At 35.0% G+C, this 23,310-nt stretch overlaps 1 protein-coding gene across 17 annotated transcripts in view; it reads left to right on the forward strand.

Annotated features, from left to right (window-relative positions):
* The window catches only part of SORBS2 (sorbin and SH3 domain containing 2), a 300,348-nt gene that overhangs the window by 249,058 nt on the left and 27,980 nt on the right, over nt 1-23,310 (forward strand). For 5 of the 17 annotated variants that reach the window (XM_036228657.1, XM_016143940.2, XM_016143939.2 and 2 more), the window contains 7 exons: nt 3,537-3,695; nt 4,379-4,462; nt 6,215-6,271; nt 10,879-10,928; nt 12,850-13,037; nt 19,823-19,911; nt 21,188-21,234. In XM_036228657.1, coding sequence (XP_036084550.1) covers nt 3,537-3,695; nt 4,379-4,462; nt 6,215-6,271; nt 10,879-10,928; nt 12,850-13,037; nt 19,823-19,911; nt 21,188-21,234 — 674 coding nt within the window. Of the gene's footprint in view, nt 1-3,536; nt 3,696-4,378; nt 4,463-6,214; nt 6,272-10,878; nt 10,929-12,849; nt 13,038-15,320; nt 16,905-19,822; nt 19,912-21,187; nt 21,235-23,310 lie in introns of all 17 variants that reach the window. The other 12 variants (XM_016143937.2, XM_016143935.2, XM_016143934.2 and 9 more) reach the window with 6 other exon arrangements.

The following is a 23,310-nucleotide window of genomic DNA, read 5'->3' on the forward strand; positions in this document are numbered from 1 at the left end:
AGTAACTGTGGTTCACTAATTCCATGATCTGCTGGGGCAAAGGGGGTCAGGGGTGCAGTACTGTTTGGATAAAAATCCTTCCCCAGACTCTGGCCAAAAGGATCCCTTTCTTCCTTAGAAATCAATGGAATATGTGTTTATGTTCTTTAACATGAAAGTAAAAGTGAATGCAACTTTTTAAAATGCATAGATATTCATTTGACTATAAGTTTAGAAATGTTGATTAAATGGGCTTAATGTTTGATCTAGAAAAGTAATTCGTAGTCACCAGGAATTTATCTTTAACTGACGTGAACCACAATTTATTCCATGAGACACTTATACAAACTCTCTACGGAGATGATAATTAATAGAAATTTTACATCCCATCTGGATTGTATAAGTTTATAGTGAGACACATTAAAATAAAATAAATTTAAATAAAACATTTATTCAAGACCCCTCTGTGCTTGATAAAATAGAAAATAGTATGAAGATGGTACCGTTCTCAGTAATAATTAAACTAACGCATAATGATAAAAGCAGAAACAATCATTGAAAACATTGCAGAGTTAAAACGCAATTTAAACTCTCAGTGAACTTAAGCTTATCATTGAAGACTGTCTCTCAAGGCATAAGCTATAAAATTTTTGCATTTCATCTGATGATTTGAACCACAAAAAATTACCCCAACTAACAATATGTGTGGCATTTATTATGGGACCTCATAATAAATATAAAACCTAGTAGCCAATGCCATGAAAGCTTAAACATTTAATTAGCATAAATTTTAAAGAACCAAATCATGTTGATACTTCTTTTTGTCTAGAACAACATGTAGAAGTTACATTCCTGCAATGATAATACTGAGAACAGAATTTTTATAACCTGAAAAGCAATAAAATGTTTTAAAACTGTAGAAAACACAAAAACTTTAAAAACTGTTTGCACATTGGTTACCTTTAAATAAGAATCATGTGTGATTTTTAGCTATAAGTTTTCTTAAGCATTTTCTCTTGCACTGATGACACGTTAGTGTTAAGCCCAGGTTTGTTTGGTTTTTCAAAATGAGAAGAGACCAAAAAAGGCTAGAAAGATAGGGAAGAGTATCTCTGCTCTTGTATTGTCTTTTATGAGCGAATAGAGTAAAGCATAATCATGTTTCCTAAATGAGTTTCTGAGTGTTAATGTTTGTGTTATACAACTCAAAGGAACTTTCAAGTTATACATCCAAAGTGCTGAGTTAGTGGGGTTATGAATATTCATGTATGTCTGTTGGGTGACCCTCTGTGTGCATATCACTGACTGTTGTGAGGCCTCTGTGTACCTTAGCCGTGGATCTAGGTTGCTACATAATACATTTAATTGTTGCGTGGCTAAATAGGTCAGCCACACCAAAGAGGAAATTCTAGTTCTGCCACTTACAGTTTCTTTACCATAAAGTCTCTGCTCAAGCGTGTGCCTTTCATTACGTTCCAAAATTATAGACAATTATCAATTATCATTGTTTTGGGCGTTTTCTCTGCTGTTTTCAACTGGCATGGATCCTAGACAGCTGCCCATTGCGACTATAAGTTGAATTTTTATTCTATTTTAATCTACAAAATCGTAATTCATGGAAAATTGCCATTATAAGATATGAAACAGGATGATATTCTGCTCCCTTTTCCATATTCTATAATATAAATATATTTCTATAAATCAAGATTTAGTATATCTTTTTGATATATATTTTCTTAAGGTAGATGTCAAAGTAAACTTGTAACCACTGGTAAATATAGTTAGTTGTTTAGTAAATTTGCTGCCCTCTGCTGTTCAAAATGTTTTTTAAATAAATTTGTTTCCTCAAGAAATTTTTGTCTCCTCTTAGCAAAACAAAATACCATACTTGAAAGTAGAGATTATAAAATCAAGAATTAATAATAATATTTCAAGTATATAACTTTAGCAACAATTAGATTTGAAAAAGCCAAAGATTACTTTTGCTATGGAAGAAGTAATGGGCCTCTACAGACAGAATAAAATTCACTGAAAAATTCTCTCTAATGTCACCCTAAAAATTAGCTCCAGCCAAACTATTCCATGAAATGGTTATACACTGTAGATATTATTTAAACGATAATCAGGAAAAAAGCAATATTTTAGTAATATCAATATCTCAATTAGTACATTTGCACTCCTGAATCAAATGTAGCTTGGATCAAGTTTTAAATTAAAAAGAAAATGATAAATTAGTTACCTGAATATTTTCTATTAATTTCACATTACTTCTGAAATGTAAACCAAATATAATATTGGCATAAATAAGAGGAAATAGCTCGAGATTCCTGCAACATTTGTGCTACTACTTATAGGATGTTTTCCATGATGATCTACCAGTACAGCAAAATAATATTTTAAAAGAAAGAGAAAAATAATCTCAATACCGTAATACCATTGTGATCTTTCACATAAGTTCGTGTTTTGTTACTGAGCTTGTCCAGGCACAGGCTTTGTGGTACCATGTAACTGTTATTCAAGCATACGGTCATATTCTGTTTTTATTACTTAGTATCCTTTTATAAATCTTTTCCAGAGTTACTACACAAGTGTCACAATCACCGCACACATCGGATAACTTAGACCTTTTCAACATTTTGTTATGATGTCTCCACTTTTCTCTCACTGTCTGTAGCTACCATTATAATCTCATTATAAAATATTGAAATAAAAAGCATATCTTAAAAATATTTTGGATATAATTATTAAATGTAGGCTGCATATTATTAAGAAAACTGTTGGGAATGCGAGATGTCGATAAAATACTTGGACAAGCTAATATCAAAATAATGGTTTTAGTTTGAATACGGACTACCTCAAAGCACCCAATATTACAAAGAATATGTCCTCTCCTGGCCAAGGGGGATGGCGGTTAGGGAACTGGGGGGCTTTTATGCCAGACTGGAAATACTACTATCCAATTGCACCTATATGTAGTACTTTAAACATCCATTTTTTAATAGAAAATCGGTGGCCCAAATCAGTCTGGTCGGGCATGTATTACGTGTCTGTTTTTTCTAGTACTAAAGTAATAGTATGTATTTTCACAAACTGTTTATATTAACACTCATAGTTACCTGTTTAAATACAATGTTGAGAAACCACCGGAGGGGAGCAAATCCATTATAAAACTTGGCTTCTCCTCTATGTCAGAGTGTCAAGCAAACCAGAATGGAATTTTCTTCCTCACCCTCTCCCCAACCTTTAGCCACCCACAGTACTGCGAAAAAGCTAACCCCATCCAAATCCATTTCTCTAGCTCAAGGTAAACAGGTTGAAGGTGATATTTGGGAGATCTTATAAAAGAGGATCTTTTCTTTCTGAGAGGCTCCTTGTCTTCACATCTTTTCAGTGATCTGAACCATCCCTAAATTATCTGGGTCCCCTAGGGACACTTAACTTTTCTGAAACATTTCCTCCCGCCTTGCCTAAGGCAGGGCACAAAGCACTGCTAGCTGGTGTCCCTCAAGAACCTCTGTGTAATGAATCAGTTTTTCCTTCACCCCTCTTTTTTCCAGCCCCCTCTCCCAACAACTCCGACACCTGTTGCAAGGGAACCCGGCCGGAAGCCTATTTCTATTTCACCATATGGAGAAGTCACTGGTAGCCCCTCCCCTCCTCCCAGGAGTGGCATCCCCACACCAAGCCCGAGCACCCCGGCTCTCTCCCCCATCTGGGTGAGCTCCTTCCTTCTTTCACTTACGTAGTGCCTGTTGGGAAGTTCAGGTATAGCCTTTATTCTTCAGAGGCTACGAAACAAAGAGAAGCTGGCTATTCACCTTGCTGCCCCTTTTCTTTCTCACCTAGATCCCAGGTTCTTCATGCCAATCACCCCTAACAGCCTCCCAGCACCTCTCACTCCTCTCACCTGTTCCTCTCCTCACCTTTCCCCTCCCGCTCCCCCGGGCTCTCCATATGCCTGCACCAGAGCAAATCCTAAGTCCGCAGTCTGCAGACTCACCCGCTGGGACCAATGAGGGAGGGGCAATGGAGTGTCCCACCCAGAAGAGCTCCTTGGTGACAGAGTTGAGCCTGTTTTAAAACTCTGGTGCGCTATCAGTGCTCATTCTTACAGTCACAGACAGCTTTTCGTTGTTTATGCATCAAGCTAAGGAGAAAAGCAGAAATGGTGGACAGAGGGAAAACTAGGGGCCTAAGTGATGTCATCGAAGCTCATCTTCATCCCCTAATTTTACTCATTTTACTTTACTTCCTTTGTTCTCTCCGGCTGAGATTTGTTGGATGAGAGTGGATGCATGTTTGCGTGTGAATGCGCGCGTGTGTTTTTCATACCACACAGCGTTTCCCTCACTTAGCTCAGTGTGCCTTTTCCTTCCCTTTTCCTTCACGTCTGCTCCAGACTGATCGCATACATCCAGATGACATAGATTTAGAAAATGAGCCCTGGTATAAATTCTTTTCAGAACTGGAATTTGGACGCCCGGTAAGTGAGGCTAGACTATTAATATAAGAAAATTAGGAGAATGTTGTTTGATTTATAAAACATACCATTATCAGAAGAGATAGGTGTCATTTAGAGAACAAAAGCTGAATATGTACTATATACACAAATTTGGTACAGCTTAGCCCAAAGTCACTTCTGTACCAAGTGTTTAAATGTGCTCAGACATTTCCTATACAGTTTTTCTTTACCTCCAAATCATGCATTAGGATTACTTTACATTTAAGCAAATTCAAAATGTTGAGATAGTTTCCGTCCTAGAATAGTCAATTATTACAGATTTATAGATTTTTTTTGTTTGTTTACAGTCCTTTTTGGTCTAGTTTAATCAGAAGAGCACTGTGACATTTATAATAATTACCATTATTATAGCTCCCAGTTGCAGAAGACTCACCCAGAACCTGGGGAGTACTGGGTTTTGTACTCATTTTCTCAGTCAGTCTTCACACTGCCCCTCCAAGAAGAAGAAACCAGACACCAGAGAAGTTAAATAGTTTGCCCAAGATAGTAAGCTGCAGAGTCAGATGTTAAGTCCAGGCTTATCAAACAAACAAACAAAAAAACAAACAAAACCTCTAGGCAATTCCCACTATAACATATGCTAGAGTATTTCCACGATAAAATACCTCATTTACTCTTAGGGATGTATGCAAAAGGAAAAATAAGGAAACCCTGTGTGGGCCTTGATTTCTAGTTTTACTACTGAAAATCACCAAAATACCTCTGGTCCCCAAACCTCCCACCAAAGGTGTATCTTATGGGAGTCCCTTAGCCTATTTGGCATAAAGAGTCAACCCAGGTCTCAAATAATGATTTTCTTTATTAACTCAAGTTGTGGGAAGGAACTCTATCTACCAACACTAGTACATTTGAGCAATGTCAGTTAACATATCTTTTATACTCTTACTGAATGTTTCTGAATTTTAAACTCTCAAAGAAGATACTGATTACACTCTACAGAATTTTATTAAAGATCAGAGAGTACAATCTTTCTTTTGCCATATCATAGACTGATTTATATACTCATATACTAAACCACATACTTTATACTAGGTGCTTAGATTAGTCCTTTTTGTTCATTAAAATGCAAAGGAGAGTTGGTTAGATTCATTATCTTATTGAAATAGACCAAAAGTGACTGTAAATGAACATAAACCAAAGTTTTTTCCCTCAAATTTCTATACCTAATAAGAATAGTTTCTCTCATTTTTTTTCTCCTCTGTATCCAAGTAGTCACATAAATGTATTTAATTTCAGAGAAAACGCTCTAGCTTTATTTTATATGTATCGTTATTGTTGGTTAAATAGTTTGTAGGGACTATACCAATTTCTGTTCTGAGCCTAAATCACCAGCATTTTTCTATAATCATTTCAGCCACACATGGAAACTCACAGCATGCTATCCACTTGCTCCTTTAATGTTTCTTTAATATACCTTGCATTCCTCTGTGGCGAGAGACTAGGAGTGCTAATTTGATTTGATGAAATGAGTTTATAAATATACTAATCAAATCACGAGTAATTTTGCCCAGTGCTTGAGAATATTGAGCATAGCACTCTTTCTCCTAGACTACCCCATTTTGCTCCATTCATGTCACTCTTTATGTGTACCTGATGCTGTCAGCACTCAATTTCTAACTGTTGTCACCTTTTCCACATGTTCATTCCTTGCTGCCATTGATTCTCCTCCATTCCATCTCTACACTTCTGCTTATGTGGTGCATCTACACCCAGCCTCCTAAAAAGGCTCTGGACTATGTTCAAGATCATTCTTCTGGTGTTTCCAATGAGGTAAAAAAACAATTATTCTCTTTTTCAGATTTCTCTGTTAGGAGCTGTTACTATGATTCCAAACATCTGTGTTTTACGATTCACTATAGTATCCAAGCTGTTTTTGAAAATCTACCTTTGTATCATCGGGGTGTATCCAGTATCATTCCTTGGACATTAATTGTACCAAAGGCACTGGCTCTTTCTGAAACATAGGGAAAGAATCATTCCAGCTGCATCTTTGAGTTGAATTCTTCATTGAAGTCCTAGTCTCCAGGAGTGTGAGCACCAAAAATCAAATCACTAGTAGTCTTAGTGTATATATTAACCACCTGTGTTTTTTTTCAATTAGAGTTAACATTCTAGGTTATTTTATATTAGTTTCAGGTGTACAGCGTAGTGATTAAACATTGATATAATTTACGAAGTGATCCCCCCTGGTCATCTGTTTCAATTAAACTAAAATATTACTAGAAGGCTTCTCAGAGCAGAATGACACTTTAGATTCTTAGACAATTAGATGTTTATGCCCTATAATATAGTCCTAAAATTCATTTTTAAGTCTTTCAATTTCCAAAATATAATTTGTGGATTTTAGCATTAGACAGAATCAAAAATATACCTGACAAATTACTAGCACACATGCCACAAATTCCCAGTTCTACACACTTGACAGAAATTACTAAATCCTTCCCAATGCTCTAGTCCAGGCAGCCACTACAATAGATTTTCTATCACTGGCACATATGATGAAATGTATTTGCCATCTCTGTTTAGGGATGTTCATGATAATCTGCTTGGTGAAGAAAAGTTTATGCCAGACAATGTAAAATTTTATTTGAATTAGTCAAGGAGAGTACTAAAAAGGCAGAAATAATCCTGTGTCAAAAGCTTTTTGTCCTGCTCTTTGCGAAGAAAAATAAAACATTTTGGAAAGCATAATTAGGACTCATTAGCAGACACAAGCCAAAGCAGCTATACAAAAGGCTCTCTGTAGGAATTCTTAGAAGCATCTAGGATGGGAGCAAAGTAAACTGTTTTTTTGCACAAAAGTTTCTCTGTGGTCCTAAGGAAATACAAAAACACTTAGTAAATATCTTATTTTTAGTGAATAGTCTTAACTTGGTTAAGTATGTGCAACTAGAAAATAAAACTAATAGGATGTCCGTGCTGCAGGAAGTACTATTGACACATGGTGGTGAAAACTGGAATTGTAGGAACAGTCTCAGTAGGATATACCAAACTTTCTAAAGTTTCGATTTGTAATTCCAAATTATTTATCCTGAGATATGCATCAGAGCACATGTTAAAGAGAGATGTGATCAAAATATTTATATATTAAATTAAAAGTAAAATATAATAGTCAAAAACATTCTAGGTTACTGAATTCAGTCATTTTTAAAGACTTATTTTTACAGATTGGCATATAATCTGAAGCAAATCAAATACAGCAAGCAATTCTATTCTTGAGTTTCCTTCACATCTGAAGAAAGGGAATCATTTCAACATATGAACAACCTAAGAATTTACTTCAAATTTCAATTTGGTCAGCTATTTCTCTCAAATATTTTGGTCAAGTATTTCTAGAATATTTTTAAGACAGTTGGTTCATTAAGAATAGAATTTAGAGATTACCATGTCCAAAGCTCTCATTTTTCAGTCAAGAAAAGTGGAGCCCAATGATTTTAGGAAGTAATGTCCAAAATCACATGGTAAAATGGTGGCAAATTAAAAATAAATTACATATCTCTTAACCTTCACTTCAGGGCTGTTTCCTTTATATCATACTTTTAGCACTTCTAATAGATGTATTTAGAGCTCAAATCTTTTAGAAAAAATAACTTAATACTATTTTTTATTAACTACTTATTTCTGTGAAATAAATTCTAGGATTTAACATTACACAATAATTCTTGGGCTAAAAATAGTAAAAATTTAATTCTATGTAATCTATATCGTTATAGTAGTGGCAAAAAAAAATCACATGTAAAAGCTCTGCTAATGGCTAAATTGATCTGCCATTATCAATCAATTAATTGATTCAGAGGGCGTGGTATATGATTGATAGCATCTTAACTATGTTATTAATGTCACATCATGGTTTTTCAGACTGTAAAAAATACTCCTAAGGTTCTGGATTCTATCTTAAATAACCTTTTGTAAAACATTTCTGGTAAAAATTATAATTGATTAGACATTACCTTAGCTATTCTTTATCAAGTGCCTTGTATATGCCAAGAATAACATATTTTCTTTTTATATATTTTTTTATTCACTTGCTGTAATTTACATAGCTTCATATTTTACATACTTGACCCTTTTACCCCATTACTTCTGCCCTCCCCGCACCAGACTCCCTCCTCCCCCAGAATAACGTATTTTCTAATCCATAAATATAACCGAGAAACATTATTTAATAAACAACAATTATGAACTTTTAAGCAAAGTTTAACCACATGATCAATGAACAAAAATGAGTAATTCAATGTCTCCACTTTGTTAAAATGACCTTTGTTTAGATGTGTTAAAATAATAGTAATATGTAAATACGAAGTCGATCATAATAGGTAAAATAGGGTACCTCTTTTTCTGGAGGTAATTTCCATTTCGGTACCATTCATACGATTATCATACAAGTTTTTCTCTCAGTCATCTATCTAGACTTTTTATTGTTTCCTTATAATTTAATATTGAACCTTTTCCTTTGGATATACATAAAATCACGAAATCTGTTTCAGTTTATTATGAATTGTGGAAACCAACATGAGGAGAAATTATTGTAGTTTCTTAGCCAAAGTCTAAAAAATTTGTCAGTGTAGAGCCCTCTCTTCACTGCTACATTTTAATTCATATAACAGTTATTATTTAGGGTCATCCCAAACTGTCAACTCCAAATTTCCGATCACTCTCGGAGTATCCTAAGATTGCTCTGAAATTTATACTTTTTGATGATCAACTGTGGTTTGTGGTTGAGTGTCCCTTTGGTGTTGTTCTTCTGCAAACATGTAGAATTAATATTTCTAAACTGGAATATAATTACTTGTTGTTGTTTTTTTTATTTACTTGTTTGTCTTTCTTCTTATTTAATATTTATTTTCTGCCTTTTCACTGTCCAATTCAGAGTTCAGTGACTTAAAATAATCACATAAATTTATTAGATCAATAGACTATTTTTTTTTCTAATTTTATATTTGTCGAGAGCTTAGAAATCTAAACGTTTTTTAGGACCTAAAAATATTAAACTGCTCTTTTCTGTCTAAAATGGAAGAAATATTCTCTTGCAGAGGACACTTTTGTTGTTTCTGAGCAAGATTCCATTCTCATTCAGTAAGATGAAATTAAATGAAAATGTAAGGGGCTCGTCAAACTGATCTACATAAAGAATCTCAAAATTATATACTAATATTTAAATTGGTTAATTGGTGCTAGTTTACACATAGAAACTAAAGTTATAGAAATAGTTCTTAAAGTGTGGTTTAATTTCTGCTAAGCAGGTTTTTTGCACTCTAGTAAAATGTTCCTGTGTAATAGGAACTTAAGATAAAACTTGTCATATTTTGCCTTTCTGGCCGACATTTTTTAACTTTCATAGTGGAGAACATTTTCAAATTAGAATTCCAATTGTTCATCAGACCACAGCTTAATCGTGATAATTAATCATCAAATCTGACTAAAGCCAAGACTATTTAGTTTCCTTCTTCCTGTATATTCTAGGCATCAGATCACAACTGCTTTCACCTTGCAGAGTCACCATTCTAGAGTTCACTACTGATCCTCTCTTTCCTTTTAGGTATTTTACCAATTATTCCAGTAAATGGCCATGAGAAGTGAAAAGTTCTCATGTAACATTTTTATTTGATATCTATTTCATTGTACTGTTCAGAACAAAGGAGTATGAAAATGGCGTGCACTATAAAAATCCAGAATTATTTATCAATTTGTATTTTCTATTTTTCTTTGTCCTTACAACCATGGACCACTGAAAGTTGATTTTCTGATGAAAATGTTAACAGTTAAAAGAAAAGCTATATGTTGGTTCATTAAATCATTTATTTTAAAACTAATACTGAACTTCACTATTTGAAAGATTTAAATCTGTATTTGATTTAAGTACCTGTAGTTTAATTTACTTCCAAACCAAATTCTGTGGTTTGTATTAAAATGCCATGTCTATGTTGACGGATGAAAGACTTCTCAAGTTCTGCTTAGATTTTAGGTTTTAAAAATAACACCTGGCAACATGACAAAAATTTATAAAGATTGAGTGATGACCAAAAATTATTTTTAAAACATCAAATGATTCCTTTATATAGAAAATTTCTATTTACACGAATGGTCATTGATTTTTTTTTCTTTTTGACCCCAGGCAATGCTTGAGTTGTAGATAATTTAAGTAAAACAGAGAAATACAGTAGAGCATATCAAAAGAGAAAGGAGATAGGAAGAAAGTAGAAATCAGGTTGCATGATTTCTCTTTGGGAAGACATTTTTTACAATCACAATAAATGGTATTTTTACTCTCAATTTTTACAATATTCCTTTTTAGGGTACTTAATTTAATGTTCACAGACAAATTGTTTTGTCATGGTAAAAATTTTCATGGTATTATTATTATTATATTTTAACAGGCCTCCTTGTATCAATCCTCTATAGACAGAAGTCTGGAAAGACCCAGTAGGTAAGAATCTCATGACATTATGCAGTGAGAATATTCTATACCAGTGGTTTCTTTTTCAGTGAAAGAATAGTGAAATTATGTATTACATGTTTTTTTTAAAACACCATACTTTACGAAGTTATTTTATATTGTTTCCGCATCTTTTAATATGATGATATTCAAGAATTTATGAAAATCAAGTGAAATAATTCTGGACTTTACAAACTGAGAAATTCTTTCTTTCACTATCTCGTCTATACCCAGTTTTCTTTTCTTTAAATGGGGATTAAACATCTAATTTTCAGTATTGTTAAATAATGCTTACAATAATATATATTTTTAAAATTATAAGTTATAAAATGTTTTCTAAATTATGTTCTACACACATTTGTTCATTATACTTTGACCACAAAAATCAGAAATACTGTTACTACAAATAAATGAGGGCTTGGTATATACTAAGTATTCTAAGTACGTAAATAAATTCAGACCTTAAGACACCAGTATGAGTTCTAAACTATTATTCACATTTTATCTCTCAGTAAACTAAAACTTAGGCTCTATAACTTACAAGGTTTACACAGTTGGCAAGGAGCAGACAGACACTGTAGAACTGAACCAAAATAACTTGTAACCGCTAGTCCTAACTACATTAAAAATCTGCCAAGTTAATTTCTGTTGGTAGGCTTTAAATATCATACTTTAAAATATTACAGAAATTCAGACACAGTTCAACAGCAAATTGAATAATACAAGCTCCCAGCCATACTGTATCAACAACAAATATCTACATAATATTAATTTGCCCTTCTATAGATTTCTATCGGCATAAGTAGAAAACTTTGAAAGTTGAGCCCTTTGTCAATTGGGTTCATGAGTGTCATTCCGAGGACATAGTCACTGAGAAAGGAGTTCCTCCAACCCCTCTTTTTATATCTTTTCCCACCTATATATGCACCTCAAATGTTTGAATTTTGGAGTTATAATCTGACCTGAGGATTTCTGTAAAGACATGCAGACCCTCACATGACATGACAATGACAGCAAAACAAGTCTAGGAGAAGCTGAGGCATTCTCTTTAGAAGACTGCAGACAAGTTCTGAGGTCTGGCTCCACCTCTCCACCTACAAAGCAAGCGTGTTGCACTTGCTCATTTGTGAAACGGTGATAACACTATGGGTTATATAAGAAAATAATGTCAGTACAGCGAATAGCATACTGCTGGACCGTAGGAGCTGGCATGCTGTTGCTGCTGCTTTTGATGCACTTTTATCTAATGATCTGACAGACAGCATGCTGTGTGATGTTTATCTTCACTCACTAATATTTGCTTTAAATGATACTGTACTCAGACCCAGAGCTATGATAAAAATTTCCTGCCATTATAGACTGTCGACACCATTTAATACGACTGAGTGCAAGGACTCTGCCAGTGTTCAGGGGGAGGGAGTAATGAAGAGGTAGAGCACGGGGGATTTGTATGGCAATGACACTATTCTATATGACACAGTAGTGATGGACACGTCATTACACATATGTCAAAACTCGTATGTTCGACAGAAAAGAGGAACCCTATGTAAACTATGGACTTTAGCTACATTTAATAATAATGTATCAGTATGGTTCATCAACTGTAACAACGGTACCACATTAACAGACAATGGCGGTAATAGGCAGAATATACGGGCATCTCTACACTTTCCTATCACTTTTTTTCAGTCACCTGAAACTGCTCTTAAAAAATTAAGTTTATTAATTTTTTAAAGAAATAATTATTTAAAAAAATAGTGTTTACTGTCGAGGAATGAATTCTTTAAAAGGTGGTTTGGGGGATGGGAGATAAGAGTTACAATACTGTCACTGGCATATTCCATTGGTCTTTCTGGTTCACGCGTTAGCTTCCTCCAGCACCAACCAAACTGAAGCCAATTCCTTCTTTCAGTTCCGCAAGCCTGGCCAGTGACTTCAGGAAAAGAAGGAAGAGCGAGCCTGCCGTGGGGCCGCCGAGGGGCTTGGGGGAGCCAAGTGCGAGCAGGATGAGCCCAGGCCGGGCAGACCTCCCAGGACCGAGCGCCGCCCTGACAAAGTCTTTCATTAGTTCTTCTCCTTCTTCCCCATCTAGAGCGAAAGGTAAACAATGATAAACTGAAATGCCGGCAGTTTACTCGTCTATGTTTTAACCTAGAGCACCCTATGAGAGCTGGTGCAGTGAGTAATAACTATCCAGAGATAGTTCGTATTTATAGTTTCAGAACAGTAGCTTTCTTCCTCAACCCAGGCTAATTTTTGCTTATTTTTGTCCTCCAAATGTATCATTTATGTGTATTTTTTGGGGTAGGGGGACAAATTCAAACTATCAAACAATGTATTGCTAGGCTATTAAAAGATTATATTTATAAACATTTGCAAGTAGTCAAAATTTTCTAATAGAACTACAACAAACAAAATGAATCAAATTTGTAGAATAGAAATTCTAAGAACCAACAGAGAACATTGTTGTCTAAAATATAAATTAGTTTTTTTTTCTTAATTAATTCTAGATATAATTAGTCTAACCTATGAAAATCATTTCTGTAATCATTTCTCTATATTTTGGTCCATATTTATATAAGCAGTAGTATACCCATGTTCTGCATGTAACATAGTGTTCATTTCACAACAGATCACTAGTAAGAACTAACTGGTTTCAAGTCATAGTTATAAAATTTAGATATCACTAAGCATTTTTTCTGCATGGCCTGTCTCCTCTAAGGAAATTCAGTAAGTTGAGTTGAAAGAGAGCAAGTCACTCCTTTACGTCTCTGAAATGCTGTCAAGTGCATTGCTGCCGCTGTAACAAGATATTCATATGGAGACCAAGGATCAAACCAGCACCCATAGATACCTAGGTCTATACCAAATTCTGGGCTCTGAAGCCTTCTCCAATCCTGGGGTTGGAGCAAAAAGAGAGGAAAAAAAACTGAAATGTATGAAGAAAATAGCTTCTAACAGAGGTTTCCATGAAATAGCACAGATTCAGCTACATGTATGAAATGGAGGCACTAAAAGTGTTGCCATATGGTAGTTACAACTAAGAACTAGCTGGTCCTTGTGTAAAAACAGGCTGGACTCTGGATAAACAAAAGACACCAGCTCTCTTTCGTACCCTAATAAAGCTGTGAATACTAACTGGAAGATTCAGAGGGAGTGATCCCCTTTCATGATACCGTCTCTCAAATTGACAAGGATATGCTTATCAGATTTTACTCATTTATGCAAACAAATGTCTTAAGGTAACAAATAGGTCATGAAATGCTATTGATTCGTTTTGCTTGGATACCACCCAAAAGTTAAAAGGATTCTCATTTAGGTATTTGTTTTTATCCTAGGGGAGTATTAAGTCAACCTCCTTTCCCAAATGCTACATATCTATTTAATGTGCTTATCTACTTTTGAAGAATTTGGGGAAGACAGTAAGGGAGGAGCTGTCAATAGTGATATTTTCCTCCACTAGATTTATTTCTAAGAAGAAAATATCCCACTAGATGTATTTGGCCTCCCGTTTACTAATTGACCCAGCAAAGCAAAAGGAAATATTTCCATACATATTCCAACTGAGGTCAGGATTAGCTCTCTTATCAAATTGCAAACAATTTTTTAAAAAGACCCTCCCTGAAAGAAAGCAAGATGCCTTTACCTCTGATGAAAGTCTTACATTACATCCAGTTATCCTTATGAGAATCGCCTAATAAGAAGTTCAAGGTTGAACAATTAAAGAGGTAAATTAGTTTGTTGAAAGAGGTGGTCATTATTTTTTTCTTGGAAAAATGTCAGCAGCAATAGTTCACAGCATCTTGATTTTGCAATTTTGGAAAATATTTTGTCTCATAGCTTTTTCTACCTGATGCTCATGAAAAATTATTTGATACAGTTATGGGAGTATTCATTAAATGTAAATTTATAAATTACTCTTTACTTCTCTATTATTATAAATCAAATGAGACTCAAATCCTGACCCTATTAATTTGATTAAATCTATATCACTTTTGGCATTATTTGTTAAACTTTTAAATTGCTACCAGGTCATGCTATTAGCTAATAAAGTACTACTGTGTTTTTGGTATACTATATTTGCAGAAAGGTACATGAATTATTCAATGGAAATAGGTATATTAGCTACACCAATTACTTTTTCTAGATAGTTTTGTTAACTTTAATATCTACAACGTTACATTCATGGCAAAAGAATTACCTTGTTTTAGAATTAGACATTTTTTTTTCTCTAAAGTTGAAGCTTCGTGTGTAACAATCAGTGTCTAGATTAAACCATGCTGCTGTCTCTTTTATCTGATGCTAACTGACCTGCTCTCCTCTTTGTGAAACTTTTAACTTCTCCACATGTCTCTCTTCCACCACGCTGCTCTGGATTCAAAGGTGGGGATGATAGCAAAATGTGTCCATCCCTTTGCAGTTACTCAGAGCTCAACAGTAACCCCTCCAGTGAGTTAGATTACTGTAACACTTACAGACAGCATTTGGATGTCCCGCGTGACTCGCAGAGAGCCATTACTTTCAAAAATGGCTGGCAAATGGCCCGGCAAAATGCAGAGGTCTGGAGCAGCACCGAAGAAACGGTTTCTCCCAAAATCAAATCCCGTAGTTGTGATGATCTCCTAAATGATGACTGCGATAGCTTCCCTGACCCGAAAACCAAGTCGGAAAGTATGGGCTCTCTGCTGTGCGAAGAGGTCTCCCAGCAGCACGGCCCCATGCCGTGGGCGACCCCCTACATCCAGGAGGGCCACAGCAATGGCAGATCAAGGCTTCGACACAGGCCGGCCCACGACGCCCCAGGATTCCTAAAGATGTACAAGAAAATGCACCGCATTAACCGCAAGGATTTGATGAATTCAGAGGTGATTTGCTCCGTAAAGTCGAGAATAATGCAGTATGAAAAGGAGCAGCAACACAAGGGCCTGCTCCACGGATGGAGCCAGTCCTCCACGGAGGAGGTGCCCAGGGACATGGTACCCACACGTATTTCTGAGTTCGAAAAGTTGATTCAAAAGTCGAAATCCATGCCCAATTTAGGAGATGAAATGTTATCTCCTATAATCCTAGAACCACAACAAAATGGTTTATGCCCCAAAAGGCGATTTTCTATTGAGTCTTTGTTGGAGGAAGAAAATCAAAGTAGACACCCTTGTCAGGTACAACGGAGCTACAAGTCTAAAACCCTGGTGCCAATTCATATTGAAGTCACCAGCGATGAGCAACCAAGAGCTCATGTGGAGTTTTCTGATAGCGACCAAGACGGAGTGGTGTCTGACCACAGTGATTATGTTCATGTAGAAGGATCATCCTTTTGCAGTGAGAGTGATTTTGATCACTTTTCTTTCACATCCTCCGAAAGTTTTTATGGATCCAGCCACCATCACCACCACCATCACCACCACCATCACCGGCATCTCATCAGCTCCTGCAAAGGCAGGTGCCCCGCCTCTTATACACGATTTACCACAATGTTAAAGCATGAAAGAGCTAAACATGAAAATGCTGAAGAGCCCAGAAGACAAGAAATGGACCCCGGCCTTTCTAAACTTGCGTTTCTAGTTAGTCCTGTGCCTTTCCGGAGGAAAAAAAATTCGACTCCCAGAAAACAGACGGAAAAGGCAAAATGTAAAACATCTGTATTTGAGGCTCTGGACTCTGCCCTTAAAGACATTTGTGACCAAATTAAAGCTGAAAAGAGAAGGGGGAGTTTGCCAGACAATAGCATATTGCACCGTCTTATCAGTGAACTGCTGCCGGATATTCCTGAAAGGAATTCATCACTTAAAGCTCTGAAGAGGAGCCCCATGCACCAACCTTTCCACCCACTGCCTCAAGATGGTGCTATTCATTGTCCATTGTACCCCAGTGAATGTGGGAGAATGCCTCACAGTGCCTCTTTCCAAGACATGGACACCAATAATAACTACCACCACCAAGACCACGAGAGCACACTGAGTCTCCAAGGTGGATGAACTTTTCTTTCTTTCTCCTTGTGGTTCAGATACCCACCCTCCAGCTCTTTCATTTTCCATTCCTACATCTCATCATTCCTGGGCTGTGAGACCACTTGGCATCATTGTGTGTTGCAAAGCAAATGCTTGTTGTGCAAACATGTCTTACTGAATAGTTCTCGTTCGCCCATGTGATATTTGGACTGGATGTGTGGCTTAAAGTGATCATCAATTCACAAAAATTTACTCATTCAAAATCATTGGGGAAAACCATTTTGTAGCTTAATGTTAGGATTGAAACAACTGTTAGTCACATTGAAACAAGAAATTAAACATTTCATCATTTTAAAAAGATTTCAAGACAGAAATCATAATTGAATATCAGTATCCTTAAGAAACTGATAACTTTGCATTACCTCTTTTTTGTTGTAAAATGAATCAAAACCAATAGTTTGACAAATAGCCTCTTCTTTGATTTTTATATTAACTTTGTAGTCATTCACTCAATAATTTGTTCACAAATAATTTGCTCAGAACACCCAGGAAGCAAAACTTAAATATGTCATGTAGTAATTGATGAACAATTAAAAGACACTAGGGGATTTGTTTAATAACTTTCTCAGTTTAAAGGACACAATTGGGATAAAAATTTTTGTGAATGTATCTTTAAGCTGTATATATATAAAAGTCTCATTTCCATCACACAGTGTATTCATTTTCTCTTCCTTTCCGTTACTCTATTTATTTATTTTCTGCTAAAATAATCCTATATTGACATTTGAATTTAGACCATTTGTTTTCATGAATAGATTACTACCTAGAAGTGGCAACGCGAGGACAAATAGCAATTTCAGATGCAAAACATTTTTTTTGAGGTTTGCATAACTGAAAAACACAGTATTTGATATCTTTATACCATTCTTTTCATTAATTCTTTAAGTACATTTTTTTTTTACTACGTAAATTGTAAGAAGCTGAAATGAACATTCCAGGCTGAAACATGGGTCATCAACAGTGTCTTCCACGTAGCACACGTTGTAAAACATTTTACATACATTATCTAATTAACACTGGCATAAACCTAGGTGATAGGTATTATTGTAAGCATCATTTTACAATAAAGGAAATTGAGACCCAGAGAGGACAATATCGCTGAGGTCATTCAGAGAGAAGTTAGTAGTGACAGATTCACTTTCCTAATACATTAGAATTTATAGTATGGAATATAATCTCTATAGACAAAAAAGAAACATAATTCAAATTTCATATTAATGTAATATATGGTTTAACCATTAATTATCATTGTACAAATATACTATATTATTAGTACCTATCTTCACCCATTTATACTGTGCAACATGCTTTGAAAACAATAAATTAGAATTAAAAAAATAAATTTATACAATCTGAAATTTTCACTGATGGAGACATGTCAGAATCTAATTTTTAAATGAATTAGCTATCTTTTCCAGTTTTTCAAAATTCTAATTTAATCATCCCTCAATTTTACGTGTAGATAGAATATGTACTATCATTGAAACATGAATTGAGAGGATTTTGAAATGCATTTAAAGGGTATTTTGTATTTTAATAAAATATATACTTTCCGATTATGTTTAGCCAAGTGAAAAATAGTTTATATTTCACGAGTTAGTAAAAGTAATTTAAAATTTATGATTATTATGAGAGCCCTATGGTCATAAAATAGATTAATTTAGAATAAAACATAAATAATCCTCTAGCATTTATGAAAATAGCTGGTTAAGTTTTAACTGCAATACTTATGGCCATGTTATTTTGTTAAGCCTAAAGACTTTGGAATCCACACTTCACAGAGAAAGAGTCATCTTTATCTTTTATTTAAGTGAAATCCTACCTGCTGTAGGTAGATAATTCTTCCATGTAATCAAAGTAGTCAAAACCTTTAAACGATGTTTCCTTTTTTACAGATCAGCATTCTTCATTCTTTTACAGACAGATTTCTTTTATTTTTAATGCTTCATATTATTCAATATAACTAAATTTATTAAAGGATAAGCAAAATAATTTATAAATTTGGACCCAGTTGTACTGATAAAATTTTATAACATAGACTACTGGAATATTTTTAGCCTCTAGTTACATTTCACATATAAATATGTAAAGTATAAGATACCATTAAGAGACGTTCACAATCATAATTTTGTAAAGTAATTAATTATTTATACTTTGTTTTAAAAGGAACGAAAACAATATTTCATAAGCAGTTTGGCAAGTGATATGATACTATTTGTTTAGAGAATTTTAATCCCTTTGTTTCTTAGAATAAATATTTACTTTCTGAAAATCTAGAGCACAAGGGAAGGCCAGTGATAAAGGCCTTTTAAGAATTAAGCCTCAAGATGACATCTTTGGACTCAATAAGTATTTAAAAATAGTGAGGGAGAGAATGACACGACCATGGTTCTTCCATCATTAAACTCTCTTCATCTTTCTTTCTTTTTCATTACTACATTCTAACATCGATGTTCCACAAAATGTTTCAGTGTCTACAAATTGTTGCTATTCTCTGTCTTCTATAGACCTTATAAGACTAATTACAAATTGGAGGCAAAAAGGCTAGAAGTAGAAAATATCAAAAAGTCTTTGAGATGAAAAATCCTTGCAACTGTGTAGTGTTTATACCGGAAGCTGTTGTATAATTATATTAGCAATGCAACAATTATGTATACGATTGTAATACTTCGGCAACCTCAGGTATTTTCCTTTCGAAATGCTCTGTTTTGTGTCTCGTATCACAACTTTATGATTACCTCTATGTTTTATAACCATGTTTTCCATTGTGGTGTCTCTCTAAATTTAAGGGGAAAAGTAGTTGCCACCAGGGAAAATGGCTAAACAAGTCTGCTTTTAGTAGGTGGATACTCACTCTGGCCCTGTCCTTTCCAATAGACCATGAGTCCCCTAGAAGTTACTCGTCCACTTTGACTGACTTGGGGAGAAGTGCACCAAGGGAAAGAAGAGGAACTCCAGAAAAAGAGGTACTTAGTTCAATAGCTTTTGAGTCTTTTTCAACAACATACTTGATAAATCACTTGCCAGCCAAAGTTACATCCCAAACCAGTCAAGAACCCAGATTAACAAAATGACAATAGAGAAACTAGAGACAGTGTTCTCTGGAGCCTGAACAAAGGACTTGAGCCATTTGCATTCTGACCCTACCTGAAGATCTCCCTGAGTTGTGGTCCAGTTGTGGCAGTGAGGCCTCTTTGGGCCTTGGCCTCACACCCATGAATTCTTATAGGTGCTAGCTGCCTTGCAGTGGAAAGAAGTTTCTCCTGTACAAATTCCTGGCCCAGTGATGTAGGAGAGAGTCCTAGGCCCACTGTATTGCAAATCAATACACATTCTATGCGAATAATGTTTTCTGGCCTGCTTTTATTGGAAAGGATCCCTGAAAAACCACTGTCCCTGGGAAACACCTATCTATTGGCTCTTTGTCCAAGACCTTGGACAAGGGCTGGAGCTCTGGCTCACATTATCTTGGAACCATGAATGTTTGATGGAAACTGAAAGCTGGTCTTAGACTGGCAGCCATTCTACAGGTATACCTCTAAGATATACCTCTACAGGTATCTGATACAGTCCCGTGCTTGTGGAACCCCTAAAGAAGTCAGGAATGGTCCAGGTAGCCTAAAGTTTACCAGAATCGCAGAGGAAAAGAGTGGGGTGAGGGAATTATTGGAAAGCGGGGAAGGGAGAGCTGGAGTTGCTAGCTTATAGGTGTCCCAGATCGAGCCTATACTTTTGGCCACTAACTAGCCTCCCAGTAATAGTTGGGCTAATATTACTTTGCTACTATGTTAATACATGCTTAGTAAAAGGGACAATTACTTCCTTCATGACTTTTCCAACCTTTTTATTATGATTCAGGAGTCGTGTCAATACATAAGACATGGAACAACTGACCCTCCACAATTATCCCAGGAAATGCTTTGGTTACAGCCAAAATTATGCCTAGGACAGAATCCTCCGTAGGCATTTTATTTCCCTGTTTTGGTATTCATCTACCTTAGCTCCTAAAATGAAATATGATATTCAATACTTATGGCGAATAAGTCATCTATTATATTCCTGCTATAGCTTAAATGTCTAAATGAAGAACGAATTAATTTATTCATAAATTTTATAGAGAATTTATGGTATATATGTTTAATCATTCCTTGATGTTTCTTTTCTCTTTAATTCATGTGAAATTGCTTTTCTGTAGGAAATCCAAATTTTAAGTCAGTGCTAATCATTTACCTTACTTTTCAGAAATTGCCTGCAAAAGCTGTTTATGATTTTAAGGCTCAGACATCTAAGTAAGTAAGATAAGTATTCATCATATGATTTGAGTTGGCTTTAAATACTTTGGTAATACTTTTATTGCAATGAGATGTGTTACAGATAATTTAGCGATCCACTCTAATTAAATGGTTCCTTCTGAATTAATTGAGATGTGGGTAATTTTATTTTCATTTTAAGTTTAGTTGAGAATCATTGAGTTTTAAATTACACTGAACATGTTAGAGCACAATGAATTCAAAAGGCTAGGAAAAACAAAAAGAAATTAAGAATCTTCGTGTCTAGAATTTTCATGTCAAGAATGAAATAAAAATAAAGTGTTGGGGAGTAATTAACACTAACTGGGAGAATTTGATAACATTTATTTGTCCAATTATTTCAAGGATAGTTTGTGGGTTTAAAAAGTAGAACTGTGTACAAAGACTCTTATAGTAAAATCTCCATGTTTCAACACTCTAAGCTTAGAGAACCTGAGCAAAGTTCTCTCCTGTGGTCTTTTGACGTTGATGTTTTCATACTCCTGTGTTGCAATGTTTTCTGTTTTATCTTTTTTCTTTAGGAACTTGTTCATCTGATAGGCCGGAGGTTGCGGAAAGCTAGTATTAAGTAAATAAGTAGGCTTAAATGGCAGGGAGTCTTCCAGCTCTGTTGGGGCCCACATGCCCAAAGCTTATTTAAGAAACTTTAGTCTCCATTAGAATTCAAGATAATAAATTCATTGTGAATTGGCACTAAATTACACTGTGTAGTTTAAACCACGTATATATACTAACCAAAATATTTATTCATAAAAGTGCATATTATATTAATTCATAGTTCCAGAATCTGTCTTTGGCAGAAGACATATGAAAATAAAATCACTCGGAATTTGGTAATGCTGCTGAGATAGGAAATGAACCAAATAAAAAATGTTATTTAGAAATAAAAATATTGAACATGGCTTAAATCTGATGTTAAAGAACACCCTGAACAAAAACTTAACCTTTTTTGGAATAGATAAGTAATATATGCTTTGTTTCTGCTACACTCTGGTCCTGACTACTGTCTTTTGGATATGCTATGACAATTTGTACAGTACATTTCAGTTTTATAAAGTGATGATACGGAACACATAAATTTCATTTTTCCTTCGTGACAATCAATCAAAAGCTTTCTTAAATGTTTGGAGCCCTGAGGAATGACAAGGCATATAAAGTAGGAAGGGTATCCGCCCTGAGCTCACAAGGTTTTTAAGAAGCCTTAATTAAAAATGGGCATTGAAAAAAAGATAACATGAAATGCAGAGGAAGAGTATTTGGGGTATCAATCGCCTCACTGAATTTTGTTTGCTTCTGAGTCCTAAGCCCTTCATCCTCCTCCAAGGCCACGTACTCCTCGTGAATACCTGAAGTTAGCATCTGTTCAGGGAAAATCCACTCTTTCACATGTCACCTCTGGGAAAGTACGAATGCCACAGCCTTTCTGAAGGGTTGTCTCCACTACTCATTTCACAAAAGTCTTCTTAAACCAAATAAATTTAATTTTGTATAAATCTTTGAAGAAGATTAAATAATCACCCATGGTAGCCATCCTATAATTTTAGTAAGGAAAAAAGATGTTTCCCTCATAACCATACAAAAATTTATCTTCTTGCAGTTTAATCATATTCCTATTGCTCTGTTCTTGGGAGACGTAAAGAGCAGTTGTTCATCATCTCCATGTAGTTACTTATTTTACACAGAAGTCAAGGTTATGGACAACTGACTAGTGCAACTTAAAAGGCTCAGACGCCCAGACAGCACTGAAAGTTACATAAGGACTAGCCCCATTTTTAAGTCCTTTCAATTAATAGCTAGATGTGAGTGCTTTTGGGGCCTGATATTTTATAAATGAGAGATGGATATCTGTTTTTAAATAAGTATCTATTTTATTTATTTTTATTTTTATTTTTAATTAAGTTTATTGAGGTAACAATGGTTAATACAATTATATAGTTTTCAGGTATACATTATAATTTGACGTCTGTAAATTCTATTGTGTGTTTACCACCCAAAGTCCAGTTTCCTTCAGCTACCATATATTTGATCCCCTTTACCCACTTCACCCTTCCCCTA

This window comes from Rousettus aegyptiacus, unplaced genomic scaffold, assembly GCF_014176215.1.
Source record: "Rousettus aegyptiacus isolate mRouAeg1 unplaced genomic scaffold, mRouAeg1.p scaffold_m13_p_11, whole genome shotgun sequence".
Classification (NCBI taxonomy): Eukaryota; Metazoa; Chordata; class Mammalia; order Chiroptera; family Pteropodidae; genus Rousettus; species Rousettus aegyptiacus.